An 11,630-nucleotide genomic window follows, 5' to 3' on the forward strand; every position below is an offset into this window, starting at 1 on the left:
TAGAAGGTTGAGGTCTGCACATTGGTGAATGATAGAGCAAGTTTAAGCAGTCTGTGGTCCTGCTAGTAGTCCCACAAATTTACACTGAGCTTTCTAAGGTACTTACTATTAGCATGACAGATAGAAGCAACTCATCTTTGAGTTGACCATACCTATTTAAATATTTTAACATTTTAGCAGAGCTAAACTTGCTGTTTTTAGGAGATGAATGTAGTCTGTCTGTAGCAAACATGTAGCTCACCCAAATTACAATAATTTTGTCATCAAGGCTTACATGTTAAGATTAAGTGAGCATTTGGCTATTCTGTAAGTTTATGTCACAAACCCACTTGTCTAGTTCAGTACCAGGTTTCAAATATTTTAAGTATGGTACTAAATTTAAATGGATCTGGTAATTTGAATATATATGAGGGATTAGTCATTAAATAACTGGTGTAGAATTTTAATTTCTTTAACTCTGTGTTTTAGTTTTTGTTAAAAACTAAGGCATGAATCACTGCCTGGGTTTTATTTTTATTTGTGATTTCTAGCAGTTTCTTCTCTGCCTTTTACAGGTACCTTTTGGACCTCTTGCCTTCATGCCAGGAAAACTTGTCCATACCAATGAGGTTACTGTTCTGCTTGGGGACAACTGGTTTTCCAAATGCTCAGCAAAGCAGGCTGTTGAGCTGGTTGAGCACAGAAAAAAACGTATGTATGCTTCTGAATATAATTTAATAGTCAAAATTATGTGTCTTTGTATTACTAAATCAGTAGCATCTACACTGTGTTTTTGTGAGTTCACTGTCAGAATTCTCGTTCAGATGTAATATCAGTTTAGCACCTTATTTTCTACCTTTACATTATATTTTATTTCATATGTCTAATTTTTCTAAAGATCTAGCCAGATTTTTTTTCTTTCCCAATGATGCATCAGCTTAAGTTACCAAAATTCAGGTTTTGTTATTAGATGTTAGAACACAAGATCAGCCAAGATTTATTCCTTTGTGTATTATATGCAAAAATAAAAAAAAAATCAAACTAAACTAAAACCCCCCTTTTGCTTTAACATGCAAAATGCTGTATTTTCTTCCAGAAAGTGAACATCACATTGTACTTTTGCTTCTTAGTTACCTTATGTTCTGTTTACATATTCTGTATAGATACTATAAACCTGTATTCTGTTCTCTTGTCTCATCTTTGCTGCCTTCTCCGTTTTAGTTATTTTTTTGATTTGTCCATGTAATTTTCCACCTTTCTTCTCTGCGCATGCTTAACTCCTGCTTGTTGGTTCATTTGTTTGTTTCTCACTTGCTGCTTAGATGCATTTCTGCCTCCTGTCCTTGGTGTTCCTGTCCACTGGTATGGAGAGATCCACTGGATCGGCCCAGATGTGCTCTTGGTGACCAGCAAATTCATCTTCTATAGTAGCACATCACAGAGGCAGACAGGCAATTTCCGGTTGTGTTTCCAGCTCTTTTTAGTTGGTGAGATCTTGGCTTTGAAGAGCTGGGACCACCAGGAAGTAGTGTGCACCGTGCACTTTGCAACCTCCTTATGTTAGAAAGAATGAGTGCCTAAAATATTTGATGTAAATGTCAAGGAAGGAAAAGCACAATGAAACGGAAAATAAATTGGTACCTAGTAGCCTTTGCTGCTTGCTTCAGATAAGCATTTGAGTAAATTTTTTTTGTATTGGTTTTACCTGTAATCTGTCTCATTCCTGAATGAGTGCTCACTGCAGCTTTACCCTGTGGCTGCTACAACTTCCACAACTGTTTACACTGGATTTTTGTTTGAGTTCTGCTCTCCGTGCGCTGCCTGCAGCAGAATACCCCAGAGCTTCCCCATCTGCATAAGTTTGTTTTTCTAACTCAACCCTGTGCAAGTAATATTTGTGTAAGAAAAGTCATTTTTTTTATAAAAATTCATTTGCTGTATTACTTTAAAATACTCCTTTATGAAGAACGTTGCCAAAAGTACATAATTTGTATTTTACCTATTATCTTTCTTAATCTGGTTCTCCTGACACAACTTTGCAATTTTCTTTGTTACTGAACTGAATCTACATTATTTATTGTGACTCTTGTGAGATCTCAGGTCCGTATCTTTTTCCTTGATCATCTGATACTTTTTTTCAGTGCTGCAGGATATTTTTGTCACCATTACATTCATTGAAATCGTTTGACCTTTGCATAGTAGATGTTTGAGCATTAAGTAGTCTGCTGGGAGACACACAATAAATGCTGAATTCTTTCCTTTATGATCTTTTAAATTGCATTTAAAATACGAACTCAGAAATACTAATTTCTTTTAAAGCAAAATAGTCTTTGATGCTGGATATAAACCCTCTATGCAGCTGGTAGTTCACTTCAGCTGTGTGATGGCTGCCAGTGGGAGGCTCCAAAACACAGATATTAACTAAAAACTTTTTCTTTAAAGGACCATATTCAATTTTAGATCACAAAACCTGTATTAGTAGATATGATTCTGAAAAAAATTACATTCCTTCATAGATACACATTTCTGTTTTAAAAAATACAACTGACACGAATTATTTCAACTGTTTTCATACTAAATAAGGGCAACTTAGAGGAGAATATTTGGCACTTTACTAGCTTAGCTAGAAGAAAAGGTTGTGTATGTGAAAGACCTGTAGGCCATTGCAGGATAATGTGAATTTGCCACTTATGGCACAAATGTGAAAGACTGGTGTTTCACAAGCAGTAGTTTAAAGTCTCTTTCGTGTATCTATTTTCATAGGTATGACTTCTGATTTCACTGGCATTTTGTGGGCATAGTTTACAGGGTGATGTATACTGGGTGTTATCATTACATTGACACAACATGATTTGATTTTTGGTGCATAATCTTTTTGTTTTGGACATAAATTCCATGTGTAGGTCAAACACACTGGAAAAGAGGTCATGCTTCCTGCAGAGGATTACACTGCAAGCAGTCCTGCATGTCTGGTGTGCCAGTTAGAAGGTCCTAACACAGCAAAGGTTTTTTAAGCATGTACTTATGGTTAGTGTGTGCTTAAAGGCCTTGATGTATAGGAATTGGGGTTTGAACAGAGCAAAGAGCATGCTGGAATTGCTTCCTGAACAGATATTTGGCAATGTTTGTTTCTTGATTTGTTTCTTCAGTGACCTACATTTTTTTTTAGCCAATACTGCTCTAATTTAGATGGGCATTTTTTTCATAACTAACTGGTCAAATCTGTTCAGATAACGAAAATGAACTTAATTACTGTAGCGCTAATAATTCAGTGCTATAACATAAATTAAGAGTTGTAAGGAAATAAATACAAGGCACACATTTTCATTGCTCATTGTGTCACGCTCTCCTGAATGCTGAGGAGTGGGAAAGCATCTGCTTGGTGCTTAAGTTCTGTAGTGGGACTGATGCTTAGATAGCAAAGGGTAAGAGACTCCCGAAACTCCCTTCTGAGTGTTGTTTTTTGCTGGTTCTGGGGTGTTTTCTTTATTGGCTTTGGCTGGTTTTGTGGGGGTCTGCCCACTGAAGGCCTGTAGTCACTAGGGTGACCCTGTTTGCCTTTGAGGATGCTACTGCCCTAAGAGTTAATTTAATCAAGGTTCACAGAAAATTTTCTTTACAGTTTGATTCCTCCCGTGTGTGTTGAATTCATACACGAATGGACAATATGAATTTTCACGCTTAAGCAGTAATAATGCCAGATAAATCAAATCATGTCAGTAAGCATAAAGCCTTGGAACTTAGGGGTAGCAGTATGAGTGTACTATATATAAAAGCTTTAAATATTACTTTGTACTAACTAGGTCATCTTTTTTGTCTTAGTAGTTTTGTTAAATTTGCCTTTTAAAGGTGAATGAGTGAAAAAAATGTTTGTGTCCATGGAATAGAGAAATGCCCAGACACAGCAGATGAATTTCTTTGTTAAAATTTATTTAACTGAAAGGAATAATTGAAGAGTGACTGTACTGCATTATAAATGCACTTTAACTGACATAGCTATAGAAAGCCCTATTTTGGGGCTACATTTTTGTTTGCTTAGCTTTTGATTTAGATGCAGACTGTTCAGCACTGTGATTGGTTGAAATGTATTTGGTAAAATTTGGGACAGTCACTCATGTCAAATGTTACCTTTTCATAAAATATTGATCATGTCTTCTTGAATAATATCTGAGTTGCAGCAGGTCTTTATTTGCTGTGCATTTTTGTGACAGTCTAGATGTTGTTAGTTCCAAAACTGTTAAAAAAAATCCAGTGAAGTTTATGGCATTGTGAAATACATTTTTAATTGTTTTAAATTTGTTGCAGTTAAGCCAGGTAGTACAGATAATGGGAAACACATTACACATATGTTTGTGTGAAAAATGTGAAGAAATAGTGAAGGAGATTAAAGGATATGCACACCAAATTCCATTATAATAAAAGAAATTAGCTTTTTAAGTATGTCACAGTTTAGCACAACAATAATGCAATTGTAGGTTTTTCTCTTACAATTATCTTGCTTAAGGTACTTCATAATATTTCCGTTCTCCTCAAGGCAAGACTGTATTGTCTCAGAATTCAAAGAGGGAATAAAGATTCTTTCTGTGAATATGGGATTATATCTTCTACGTGTTTGTGATGATATAAATTACATTTTTTCTCTGTATCAGTAATCATATTAATTCTTTAAGATGGGAAATTTTTCATTACAATAGTCCCTGTGGTAGTTACTATAGAAAGAAATTGAATAGATTTTTCTTACAAATATTTGTGGATTAATTCAGGATGCTAGGTATTCCAAGTGTCTAAACACTTAAAAAGGTGGGAAATTAAAATCTGTGCGTGGAACTAGGAGTGGTTTTATTGTGTTAAAAATTTATCAGATAAAAAAATCCCACTTAAAGGAGAATTGTTGAACTACTTAGCAATTGTGCCTTCAGTGTATGTAAGAATACCCTTGCAGTGTCATGCTGCAAATGAATTAATGAAATGAAGATACTGATTACATTAACATACAGTATTGTGATAGTACCCAATTGTAAACTGCAGTATGTAACCTTTAATACAAATATTTGTGTCAATCAAAATTGACCGATAGCTTAGTATATGGGGTTTAACAGATACCATTGTTTTTAATAAATAAGATCATCCAGGCGGATGAGGACCGGTTTGAATTTGTTCCTTATCAGCATTTCCAGAAAAAAAAGGATATTGTCTCCAAAATATATGTTGGGAAAGCTTTCCATTTTGCATCTGTGAATGAGTGAGGCCTTTCAAGGTTTTTAGTGTTTCATTTAGGGGTGAAAATAACTTCCTTTATATTCTAAAGAATGTAACACAAACTTGCCCACTCACTTTTTTGTGGGGAAAGGACAAAATTGTGGGCAATGTTACAGAGAAATCTAGCTGTTGCTTTTCTTGATTTAAAAAAAAAAAAGTCTGTTATTTTTCTACATGCTGGAGAATTTTCTGTCTCTGCTTTTGAATGTATGTTTACCATTTCTTGCTATGATCACTTTTCAGCTTTATAACCTCCATCAATTCCGTCCTTACCCTTGTTGCATCAGGAGCTGGTTAGGGGCAGTGCTAAGTGCTCTAGATTTGCTCTGCAGTTGCCAGGAGGTGTTGGGTTTCTCAGAGGACCATAGTCCTGGTATTTTAACCAGAAAACAGTGGGAAGAAAGTAAGGAGCACAGACTCCTTTCTGTAGGTTATCTATTGTGATTCAAAGAAGCCTCTAGCTTTTTGTATTCTTACAGGGCGAGAGAAGGGTTGTTCAGATACCACCCTCCTTCATTTTGGAGGAATTTAAATGTATTCATACAATTCTAGCAATTACACAGGTATGTGAACCTAAAAGGGAAATGTGTTGCATTTTCTTAGTGTTCCTAAAGCCAAATTACCTATACATATTTTTACAGAAAAATATCCAAATGACTTTGGTTTTTGATAGCAAGGGAACATGGAAAACAGAATGAAAGTTGTCATTAAAAGGCGCAAAGCTGTTGCACAAAAGGTTTGTGTTGCATTTTATAAACTAGTACAGTTGCTGTTATGAAGAATTAATTTATTTATATGGTTGCAAGCACAAAGAGAGCTTAAATCCATATACACAAAAAGCAAATTGCTTTTTGGGATTCCCTTTTGAATCTTAAAACAAATGCATCTTTAGAAAAATGAACAGAAAAAGAATAGAAAACCAGGAAAGGGTGTTCTGAAAAGCTCTTAGTAGATACTTCTTTCTGCAGAGCTGCAGATCTTTCAAGTAGCCTGTGATAGTTTATTAAAAAATTATTGACTGAAAACATATTTTGGTGCAAATTAAATACATATTTATTGAAATACAGTTTAAAATCCTCAGATGATTGATCTACTGATGCAGACCCTTAAAAGCAAGAAAATAAGTAATGCATTTAAAATAGTATGACATAACTAGATCTATTAATAGTTCTTGTAGTTGTACTGTAGTGCTTACTGTAGTGCTGTGCTTCTGCAAGGAAATAACTTCCATCTCCAAAGGATTCAGGAGTAGAGCATGTGCACTTGGTTGCATCATACATGACCTCCAGCCTCAGTAATGTTAACATGCTGCATTAACAGACTGCATGAGGGGTGTTCTTGTTTTGTTTAGGGGTCGGTTGTAACTGTGCTAGAAATGGCATATCACAGAATCACAGAATGGTTTGGGTTGCAAGGGACCTTAAAGATCATCTGTTTCCAGCTCTCCTGCTATGTTATGATACTCCCCCAAAGACTAACTGAACCTAGCAAGGTAGACCAGGCTTCAGTTTCATTTCAGTTTGTCCTGTTTCACAAAGTCTGACTTTTCAAAATAGATCAACCTGTTCTCACTGTTCTTGTCTGTTCTTACTATTTAAATCCCAGTGTAACACACAGTTTCCAGAAGTAACTAAAATAATGTCTATGATTCCCCAAATTCTTATAGACAACACTCCAAGGACATTAATGTCAAACTCAGATAATTAAAATTTGTATCCAGCCAAGCTAATTAACCCATTAAAACCAAAACGCATAGATGAGAATTTGTGTCAGTTTGGCATTAGTACATTGTCATGTCTTGTAAAATCTGGCTTCAGTGGACTTCATTTCAACAATATGAAATGTGCTCCCCAATTATGTTTTTTCTTTACCAGTGTATATGCAGCAACCAGAAGGCTGCTTCTTAAAAACAGCTAATCATGCTGCAAGGAAATCCAGTGCATTCCTTTCAGACTAATAAGGGAGCTGGGAAAGAATGAGGTAAATGTAAAGAAATCTTGCTGCCTGTAAATATTCAAAGGATGCTGCGCTGAGGAAATGTACGTATCCTGATTTCTGATTCAAGTATCTGTTCCTTTTGGCAGTCCTGGAAAACAGTCCTAGAGACTCTGGCATGTCTGTGGCACTGAACTGTCTTTCTAAGCGGTTTAGCTGGGACACGTAAATAGGAACCACTTGGGTTCACCTGAAAGCCATGTCAGACTTTTCTCAGATTATTGGATGTGACAAAGTTGGACAACAGCCTCTGGTTCAATCCGTCTTAAAAGGCTCTAAGAAGCTTAAACCGCAGGGTAGTAAGAGGAGGAGACTGTGGAGCCTCTCTTACTCTACTGGTATTTTTATGGGGCTCTCAACTAAAAAAAACTCTGTAAAGCGAATTGTTTTTCACATGATAACAGTGCATTTTAAAATTCAGTGAATTGTGTTGAAGGTGTTTAGGATGCACTGTGGCAAGTGAAAACACAAAACTCTGAGCTTCCCTTGCAGTTACATGCACAAGCCCTTTTTCAGGAGACCCCTTCCTCATGGGGTCTTGGCTGTGGGAATGTCTCTTCTTTGGCCAACCAGGAGGAAGGTCTCTCCTTTGGCTTTCTGTAGGCAGGGCAGGAATGAGCGACTCGGAAGGCTACCTGCAGGCAGAGCATTGTTGCACTCCTGGCTGTCCAATGACTTGCTGTGTGGCCCAGGGCAAATCACTTAAACTGTCTGTTTCCTATTTATAAAATAAAATAGGTAATACTTCCTCACTCACAGGGTGCTAGGCAGGTTAGTTAATGCTTGTGCAGCATTGTAAAACAAAGTATGGTGTGTAACTGCTGAGTGTCCTTACATCTAATGGAGCAAACCAGCACTCTCCCATCCAGAGAGCAGTATCGTGAGCTGGTGCCCCAACAAGCAGTGTAACCTGAATGTGTGTAGAACAGTATTTAGATACACAGGTAATGACTGAGACACTCGTGGTGTTTAAGAAATAGCTGAGCATCACATTTACTATGAATGTGAAATAAAAGCCTGAGGAAGATTGGTCTCAAGCTAGATGTTTATGTATATTGAGATTACGTTCAGGAACTGAAAGCACAGATGGGAGCATGTGATATGAAACTATCACCACCTCCCTTTTATTTGGACTTTGGAGGGTGCAACAGACACCAAAAAAAAAGCTGTGGACAGTGTTGGTGAAAATTAAATGAATGAAGAATAAAAGCTGTGTGTGAGAGGTGGTTGCTGCTCTATGCCGAGGACAAGGTGGCTCATGGAGGAGTTGTGTCAGGGGAGCAGGACCCTGACTACATGTGGAAGGAGCCATGTCCTCTGAAGGCAGGGTTGGCACTGCTTGAGATGTTGAATGCTTTTGGGGAATAGTATTTCATTCTGTTTCATTCATTTCAGTAGAAAATGCAAATGCAGAGCATTTTTCAGGGAAGAATCTTAAGGTATTTCTTAGAAGCACCTTAACAGGAGGAGGTGACTGCACATTTGACATTGATGGTTGTTGTTTTGTTTAAAGGCTAATGCTTTTGAATACCCGAAAGTCTGAGCTGTGTGTTCGTGCTCCTTGTTGGAAAGGATGGGCATTTGCTGTAGTAGCCTTTTCAAAAATGCATCGTTTTCTTTCTGAACTATTTACTGCAAGTAATATATTTTTAAGTAATTGTAGATGATGCACTGTGAAATAGCAGCAGGGGAACAAAACATACAATACTGAGTCTGTTCAAATTAGGATGAGAGTAATCTTACACACATGGTGGTAGTTGTGTTTTGCACTGACTCTTCCATGCGTAATTCCCTCTTCTACGTGTAATGAGGGGGAGGAGGAATCTGAACCTGTTTGCAGAAATTTGAATCACTGAAGTTTTATTTTCTCAGTATCTGCAAACTCATTTTGTCTACTTAAGCACATTTTGTAATAATTTTGTGATTATTAGTGTATTTTCACACATCCTGATCTGAAAGGCCTATGATTATAATAAAGCAATCTCTGAAACCTTTACAGCTGCATACACTAGCCAGAAAACTGTATGGGGAATAGCTATAGATGTACCTAAAATGTTTTAACATTAGCCTTCAGACCAGAGAGGTACTTAATCAAATACTCAAGTTCACAGGCAAAAGGAGCGTTAAAGAGTAAGAGTACTGAGAAAACACTTTGAAAATAGTTTTTCAATTAGACTATTTTGCAATTAAGTTTTCCCTCATTCCATATTCCTGTCTGAAAAATGGGAATGGCAGGGTGCTCCACCATATTTGTATGTTGTGAAAATCAGTAATTGAAGGTGTATGAGGTATTTTTTTTCATGCTGCAGTGCTGGTGATCATGTAAGTATCATAAATAGAGAGAAGTAATGCTGAGGAAGGAGCTAACTAGATCCATGAAGTGAGTTAATACTTTTAAAAGTTTCTTGGAGTGTGACTTTGCTGATCCCATGGTGGAGGGGATCTCTCTTGACTCCTTCAGAGTATTGTGTGAGACATCTTGTATTGCTTTAATGATTCAAAAAAAGAATTTTAAAATAGAAAATCAGCTTACTTCTTCACAAAGGCTTTTAGCTCCTTCAGGGTATATAGGACCAGTAGGTGCAAGGTCTTAGAGATCCTCTGTTGAAACTAATTTATGTAGTAAGTCTTCCCTCCTGAAAATTTGCATTTGTATTAGTTTTGAGTTGAACAAAGAGTGCAAGTCTATTAATATTATTAGTATAAGGCTTTAATTGTGCCCTCTTTCCCCCAGTTCTTAAGTCTTAGCAAAGTTCTGTTTCCTTTTTAGGCAGTTATGACCTTCTTCTTTTCTAAATTAGTTTGTTTTTTATGATAACTTTTAAGGTAAAAGTGAAACTGAAGTTTTTAATATTTTATAAATTGCTATTGAAAGGATTCATTATTTAATGGGCACAAGGGGATATAGAAAGCAAAGTCGTCAGTGATCTAATGTCTGAAAGCTGGGTAGTTGTCTGGGTTCAGCAGTAGCAATCATTTTTCTCCTTAGTAGCTGGTGCAGTGCTGTGTTTTTGACTTCCAGCCTGGGAACAGTGCTGATAACACCAATGTTTTTAGTTTTTGCTAAGTAATGTTTAGTCTGACCAAGGTCTCATGCTCTGCCAGGGAGGAGAGGAAGCTGGGAGGAAGCAGAGACAGGACACCTGACCAGAACTGGCCAAAGGGGTATTCCATACCACAACACATCATGGCCAGTATATAAACTCGGGGCAGTTACCTGGAAGGACTAGATCGCTGCTCAGGTTGGGCTGGGTATTGGTCAACAAGTGGTGATGGTTCCATTCTCTTCCCTTGTTATTTCCCTTATCATTATTATTATTGGTGGTAGCAGCAGTGTTTTTGTGTTATACCTTATTTACTGGACTGTTCTTATCTCAACCCATGGGAGTTACACTTTTTCGATTCTCCTACCCATCCCTCTGGCAGCAGGGGGAGGAAGAAGCAGGGGGAGTGAGCAGCTGCTTGGTTCAGAGTTACCGGCTGGGCTTAAATCATGACAGTTCTTCGTGATGCCCAACATGGGATACAAACAGTTGAGATATAATGACAGATCTGACCAGAGTCTGTCTAATCTATTTGTGATAAGCATTCATTGTTTTGGATTAATAGTCACTTGTCACAATGCTGGTTTATTGGCTCTCAGAGTTGTTGCTCTTGATCTCACAGTTTCAGCATGTCGTACCTTACTTACAGCCAGTATTTGCTGTTTTAGTGTTTATTGGCTGGGGGCTTGGGCTAAGGTTCTTGTTTCACTGTACTTTATCATAGTGACTTGTAAATCATGAAACTGATCTGGCTTGCGTTCCCAGTGTGTTCATCACCCCTATACTTTGGGAGGTATATAATGGAAGTGTTTAGTAATTACACAACTTTTCTCCCTTGGGTGGTCAGCCTATGAAGGAGACATTCCCTTTATGCTCCCAGCTTCCCCACCAGACTATTTACAGCATCATTTGAGAGTTATGAAGGTTTTGAATGGCCTTTGGGTACCCTTGAGACCTGCCTGCTGATTGTGGTGGGGATCACCATGTTGAAACACATGCAGAGTGTGTTTTACCAATGACCATTTTGTCTGATTTCAAAAGTTAGGCAGAGTTGGGTTTGGTTCTTGTCTAGAGTTAGATGATTTTGTAGGAGGATCAAGAGATTTTCTCCAAGGCTGGACAGTCATGAGTGGCAGGGTGTGTGGGATAGTATGGGCAAGTATCTAGGCCAGTGGGCTCCTCCAGTGCTTTGGAACTTTATCACTGAACAAGTGCAAAATCCATAAAAATTAGTAAAACACTTAAATGAGGTGTGTTGTTGTCCTGGTTATATCAGAGACGGACAAATCATGGCAACATGCTGGGCCTATGCTTACAGAGCCCTGTTCAACACTATCCAGCACCTTCAAAGGG

The 11,630-nt window shown here is 37.5% G+C and overlaps 1 protein-coding gene across 2 annotated transcripts in view; it reads left to right on the forward strand.

Annotated features, from left to right (window-relative positions):
• Window positions 1-11,630, forward strand: part of URI1 (URI1 prefoldin like chaperone) — a 43,724-nt gene that overhangs the window by 17,508 nt on the left and 14,586 nt on the right. For both annotated transcript variants that reach the window (XM_062604939.1, XM_062604941.1), the window contains one exon: window positions 555-690. In XM_062604939.1, coding sequence (XP_062460923.1) covers window positions 555-690 — 136 coding nt within the window. The remainder of the gene's footprint in view (window positions 1-554; window positions 691-11,630) is intronic.

This window comes from Pezoporus occidentalis, unplaced genomic scaffold, assembly GCF_034315485.1.
Source record: "Pezoporus occidentalis ecotype Australia unplaced genomic scaffold, CSIRO_AGI_Poc_V1 ctg89, whole genome shotgun sequence".
Classification (NCBI taxonomy): domain Eukaryota; kingdom Metazoa; phylum Chordata; class Aves; order Psittaciformes; family Psittacidae; genus Pezoporus; species Pezoporus occidentalis.